The 5,887-nt window shown below is 47.9% G+C and overlaps 1 protein-coding gene across 2 annotated transcripts; it reads left to right on the forward strand.

Annotated features, from left to right (window-relative positions):
- Positions 1-200: 200 nt before the first annotated feature.
- Positions 201-4,143, forward strand: LOC123445138 (protein trichome berefringence-like 7). Of its 2 annotated transcripts, XM_045122077.1 has the most exons (5): positions 201-406; positions 508-1,436; positions 2,411-2,569; positions 2,732-3,009; positions 3,797-4,143. In XM_045122077.1, exons 2-5 carry the CDS (start codon positions 616-618, stop codon positions 3,817-3,819), a joined length of 1,281 nt encoding a protein of 426 aa, XP_044978012.1. In that variant the 5' UTR covers positions 201-406; positions 508-615; the 3' UTR covers positions 3,820-4,143. The 2 variants fall into 2 exon arrangements, with proteins under 2 accessions (XP_044978012.1, XP_044978014.1); XM_045122079.1 differs by having other exon boundaries at positions 201-1,436; positions 3,751-4,143.
- The last annotated feature ends 1,744 nt before the right edge of the window (positions 4,144-5,887 follow it).

The following is a 5,887-nucleotide window of genomic DNA, read 5'->3' on the forward strand; positions in this document are numbered from 1 at the left end:
TCCTCCCCCACTTCTCCACGCACAGCCCAATGCCAAGTCCGCGCAAAAGTGAGACCACGCACGCGCACGCCAGGCAAGCCACGTCACGAGGCATGCGACCGCTGCCACGTGGGGCCGCCGATCCTGGAGCCAACGTGGCAGCAGCAAGTTAGGTCCATGGTCAACATGACAGGGAACATCCACCCACCCACCCCCTCCTACCCACCTTCCCCTGCCTTCCCTCCGGCTCTCATCAGCCGTCTCCTTCCTCGGCTCCTCCTGTTCGAACTTGGCTTCCTCCAGCGAGAGAGCCCACCCAGCCGCCGGTCCCGAGGACAGGTCACTCACCACCCCACCACCAGCTGGTTCTCAGCGAGTCATCCGCTCCGGCGATCGCCGGAGAGCCAGAGCCCGTCGGCGGGACCCGGTGAGTTCCCGATCCCGGCCCCTGGTGCGGGGAAATTCCGAATCAAGCACCGGGAAACATTGGATCTGGTCTGATTCCTCCGAGCTCCTGGGTTGGGGCAGGCACGCACGCTGCGAGCTTGGCTTTGCGGTGGACTGGTTCGAACCGGCTCGCAGATCGCGGCCGGGGAGGTGTGGAATGGGAGATCGGGGGCCGGCCGCGGTGGCGAGATGGTGACCGCGAGCTTCAGCCGGAGCACGTCGGCGCGGCTCACAGCGAGGGGCGGCGTAGGGAGCCCCCGGGTCTCGTCGTCCGCGCACCGCAAGTGGTGGGGGTCACCGTCTTTTGAGAGCACCGTCGCCCTGGCCCTTTGCCTGGCCTCCGTCGCGCTCGTGCTCTCCTGCGGCCTATACCTCTATGTCTCCCGGTACCTGGGCCAGGGCCAGGGCCAGGACCGCGCGGTGGCCGAGTTCGCCGGCGACAATCTGGACTCCTGCAACGTGTTCGACGGAAGCTGGGTGCGGGATGAGAGGTACCCCCTGTACAACAGCTCCGAGTGCCCGTTTGCGGAGAGGGGGTTCAACTGCCTCGCCAATGGCAGGAGGAGCACCGAGTACCTCAAGTGGCGGTGGAAGCCGCGGCGATGCGACATGCCGCGCTTCAGTGCCCGGAGCGTGCTGGAGTGGCTCAGAGGGAAGAGGGTTGTGTTTGTGGGGGATTCGATGAGCCGAACACAGTGGGAGTCCTTCATCTGCATGCTCATGACAGGGGTGGACGATCCCAACAAGGTCTACGAGGTGAATGGCAACCAGATCTCGAAGACGATCCGATTTTTAGGAGTGAGATTCGAGTCATTCAACCTCAGTGTGGAGTTCTTTCGGTCGGTGTTCCTTGTACAGCAGACCCCTGCCCCTCCTGTCCATGTGACAAAAAGGGTCCGCGCAATTCTCAAGCTCGATAAGATGGATGATATTAGCAGGAAATGGGCGAATGCCGACGTGCTTATTTTCAATTCAGGGCATTGGTGGACTCCCAGCAAATTATTTGACATGTGAGTGTTCTTGCTTTAATTGTTAGCATGCTTTGTTTGTGGGTAATTGTTTAGGGATTATAATCACAATCTTGCTGATTTGCAGTTATCTGATCTTATATTCTGGTTTAGTATATCTGTTTTCGAAACAAAAACGCTAGACTTACAGACAAACCAACCTTTGCAGTTATCTGTTTTTATATTTTGGTTAAGTATACCTGTTTTTCAAAATAAATCCTTAATAACTGATAGTTTGTGTATATCAGTGTACGCCAAGCAGGCACCAGAGTGTTCCTTTGGAAGGAATCAATGACCAGGACTGATTGTAGCAAAACTTCCGAGGGTCACAAATAAACAAAAACAAATCACCAGATTGTATTATTGCAAATTTAATTTCGTACCATTTCTAGTTACCAGATTGTACTGCAAAGCTAACTCCTTACCATTTCTAGTTATTTCTTGAGGTCAAAGCAACAATAAAGGGTGTTAGGTTCTTATGCCACAACTTAGTGATGCTGATATTAATAAATTGTAGGCCTCACCTGAGGAAGGGTGGTGGTTAGGCACTACTCAGTACGGGAGTATGCTTTGATGATGCTAAGTTTCATGCATCCATACCAGATTATTTCCTTTTTTGGTATAAAAAATAGGCTCTGTTTTTCATGTTTATAAGATATCGCCACAATTGTAAAGGTTGTGGTAAAAATTGGTAAGCCTGCTATGACTGGCAAAAAATGATGCTAAGTACGGCAGTATGTTTTGATGATGCTAACTTTCATGCATTTACTATTTGTTGGAGTTAAAATCTAACAAACATGGCAAAAATTGGGCGTAAATTGTAAATGCCATAGAAACTTTACTGCCTGATCTTAATATGTGATGGAATTTTTTATTATTGAACAAATTTGATTATTTTTTTGGCGGGGGTTGTTAATTATCAAGTTGTAACCTTTCTTTCATAAATCTTAGAGATTATAGCTTTGTCTTTACAACAGGGGTTGTTATTTTGAGGCTGGAGGCTTGCTTAAACTTGGAACGTCAGTTAATTCTGCTTTCAAAATGGCACTGGAAACATGGGCTTCATGGGTCAAGGAAAAAGTGGATTTAAAACGAACACGTGTCTTCTTCCGGACATATGAACCTTCTCATTGGAGGTTAGTTTCTCATATACACTGAATTTCTTTCTTCACTACTTCATTATAATACTAGCCACAATTTGAACAGAAGGTGTCATCCCGCTATGATTGTGGAGTACAGACATCATGCAAAATATCAGTGAAAAATATAGAGTAATTTTTTCTTCTTATTATTTTCAGTGGCTTGAACCAAAAAGTATGCGAAGTAACAGAAAGACCTACAACTGAGGCCATAGGAGCTGACAGGAGTGAATTTAGGGATATACTTGCTGATGTTGTTGCGAACATGAGCGTTCCTGTCACTATACTGAATGTGACTTTGATGGGGGCCTTCAGGAGTGATGCGCATATTGGTATTTGGAGTCACCCTTCTACCATACTTGATTGCAGCCATTGGTGTCTTCCCGGAGTTCCAGATGCTTGGAATGAGCTAATATTTTCTCACCTTTTGACGGATGGTGAGTTCCTTATTTATGATGACATTCTCTCCTGATGTTATTAATAATAACAAAGTACTCCCTATGTAAACTAATATAAGAGTGTTTAGATAACTAAAATAGTGATCTAAACACTCTTATATTAGTTTACGGAGGGAGTACAGTACTAGGAAAAAAATAAAATATTGTTTGTGTTATATGATGTTCTGCTTGCAAAGCAACTTGGAATTTTTTGAACCTTTTATATACACCATGCATAGATAGTTGTATATATTACTCCCTCCGTAAACAAATATAAGAGCATTTAGATCACTATTTTAGTTATCTAAACACTCTTATATTAGTTTACAGAGGGAGTATTCGGTAGCGGTGCCGTCAACCTGAGCTTTACAACTGTGTAGGGTCAAAATAGAATAGAGAGCAATAGCTGATACTCACCTGTACAGCATGAATGAATTCGTCATACATATGCTTAAGCACTCAAGTAACTCGTTACTAAGTTAACCGGAATAATTCTCGGATGTGGAACAGAAATGTAGATCTAAAGAATATGGTACAGAAAGCGAAAACCAATTTAAAGCTGATTCCAGAAATTCTCATTTCATAAACATAGGTTGCGGTGCTTCCGACTCACTCCCTCCGCAAACTAATAAAAGAGCGCTTAGATCACTAAAGTAGTGATCTAAGCGCTCTTATATTAGTTTACAGAGGGAGTAGTTTGCAAGTATTTATGCCCTTTAACTTGATGACTTGCTCATTCAGGAGTTGAATAACGGCTTCTGACACCGAGTCATGTCCAATTCCGCAGGTTGGCGAAAGCTGGCCGACTGACTGTTTGACATTGTGCGCTCAACCTTCTTGTTTTTCTGGTCGAGTATCATGCTGCTTCTTGCATTTTTATGCGCTGCAAAAAGGAGCGAAGGCATGAAGCCTCAGCAGACAGCAGTACGTGTACAAGTTGCTCCATTCCGCATCCTTTCTTCGGTTAGCTCGAGTAAGAATTGCATATCCCCTGTCATATAGAGTAGATACTAGGTTGTTGTCTGTTTTTGCGTTTTATTAGTCTTTTTGGACATACAAAACATCACAGTTTGTAACCTGCATGCACAAACCGATGGAATGCAATTTTGGAAATTCATCTCTCCCGCACGAAAACGGTCTCCCGTCGTTTGTTTATTTATCCGTTGTCGCATTGAACAAAGTGGCTCTGCTCTTCTGTGAGTGCTATATGGGCGCAAAAATCTGATGAGTGCAATCGTGGAAATTCATTTCTAATCGCATCGCTGTCTGAGTGTCTGGCCACTTCACACGGTTCTGGCCGGCTGGGTGCCGACCTCACTTTCTTCACGTTTGTTGGTTTTCCATGATGAAAATGAGATGATGCAAGGGGCTGTAGTATGCATGCCTGCCTGCCCGGCGTGGCGATCCATCCGTGTGTTTTTCCTGACCGTCTGCTATGATGCCGCTTGCCATCAACGAGAGGCAAAAGTATACTCGAGAGGAAAGCGTCCTGACGCGCACCGTTCTGCGATTTCAAGTGCCCCTGGACCTAAACCCTTGTGGCTGCCTGCGAGGAAAAAGTGTCCCTGGTGCTGGTGGCCTGGGAGATTTAATGCGGCGGCGACGCCCATCGGACCACACGAGTTAGAGGTGGCGGCACTAACGGGGGTGAGGTTTGTTGGGGGAGATTGCACGCGTGGAACAACAACAAACTTTGCTTAGAGTGCACTGCTAGTTGGATCCAGAAGGAAAAAAAATACTTGGGCGCCATCAAGAATTTTATTTGTTTTTGAGTTTCTGTAAGGGTGTTTTTGTAAGTATTTGTGCTATTTAGAGCAACTTTAGCAGACCCTTATATCTCTTCGACCCGCAAAATAACCGTCATTTTACAGTTTTGCATTGAAAAAGTGTCTCGAACAGACCCCGTTTCGCATTGAAAAAGTGTCTCGAACAGACCCCGTAAACGTGGATGACCCTTAATTTTTTTAAGGGTTGCGATAAAATTGCCCCTTCGATCCACGGATACGCAGTTTACCCCCCCCCCCCCTCCCGCCCCCGCCCCGTCGGTGCCCTGTATCTCGCGAAAGAGGTTGGCGGGAGGGACATTTTAGCCTGTGTTTGTTCTCCTTTTCACCCCGCAGCCTCCCGGCACCACCGCCGTCTGCGATTTTTTTTGAGAAACACGCGAGATACACGGCGCCACCCCACCACTTGCCCTCTGATTTCGGTCATATCCACCGTCGGAATCATGCCATCGGACCACTCCAGACCCTGATCCACCGCGTCACCTCCCCCCCCCCCATCCGTCGAGCCGCGCCGACCCGGGTCGACCGCCCAGTCATCATTGGCCCACTTTTGCCTCAGATTCACGAGTTTGCGACCGCCCTGGCCCGTCGTCGGTTAGTCCTTTCGTGCCCTTTTCTAGTTCGATGTAGCGGCCGATTTGGCGAAGAAAATCCGTTCATGCGAGCTCGGATGTGTCATTTTTGTAGATGGATTTGAGCCCTTGCGAGGAGTTTTTGCTCGGCATAACGAGAGACGTCCGAGCCGACGTGTGTCACCTGCCGCCATTGTACTAGGTTGGACGATGGATGAAAAGAGGTCCAGTGCCTCAATTTATAGGCACACATGAAAAATGTGATGGCGGAAAAATAGGTCGGGAACGGACGAAGTTTTAGGCGGGAAAATACACAACAATAAGTGTCAGCACAATGTCAAGCGTTGCGTGGCAATCAACAAAGTTTGTCGGCTGTGATGATTATGTGCGCGTGCCAATCAACAAAATTTGTCGGGTGGCAGCAGCGCCACATGCCACCTCGCCCGATGGCGGTAGGGCCCACATGCCCATTTTTTGTTTCGTCACCGCTCGGGCGCGGACAAAAATCCTGTGGCGGGTGGC

This window comes from Hordeum vulgare, chromosome 3H (genome assembly GCF_904849725.1).
Source record: "Hordeum vulgare subsp. vulgare chromosome 3H, MorexV3_pseudomolecules_assembly, whole genome shotgun sequence".
NCBI lineage: Eukaryota > Viridiplantae > Streptophyta > Magnoliopsida > Poales > Poaceae > Hordeum > Hordeum vulgare.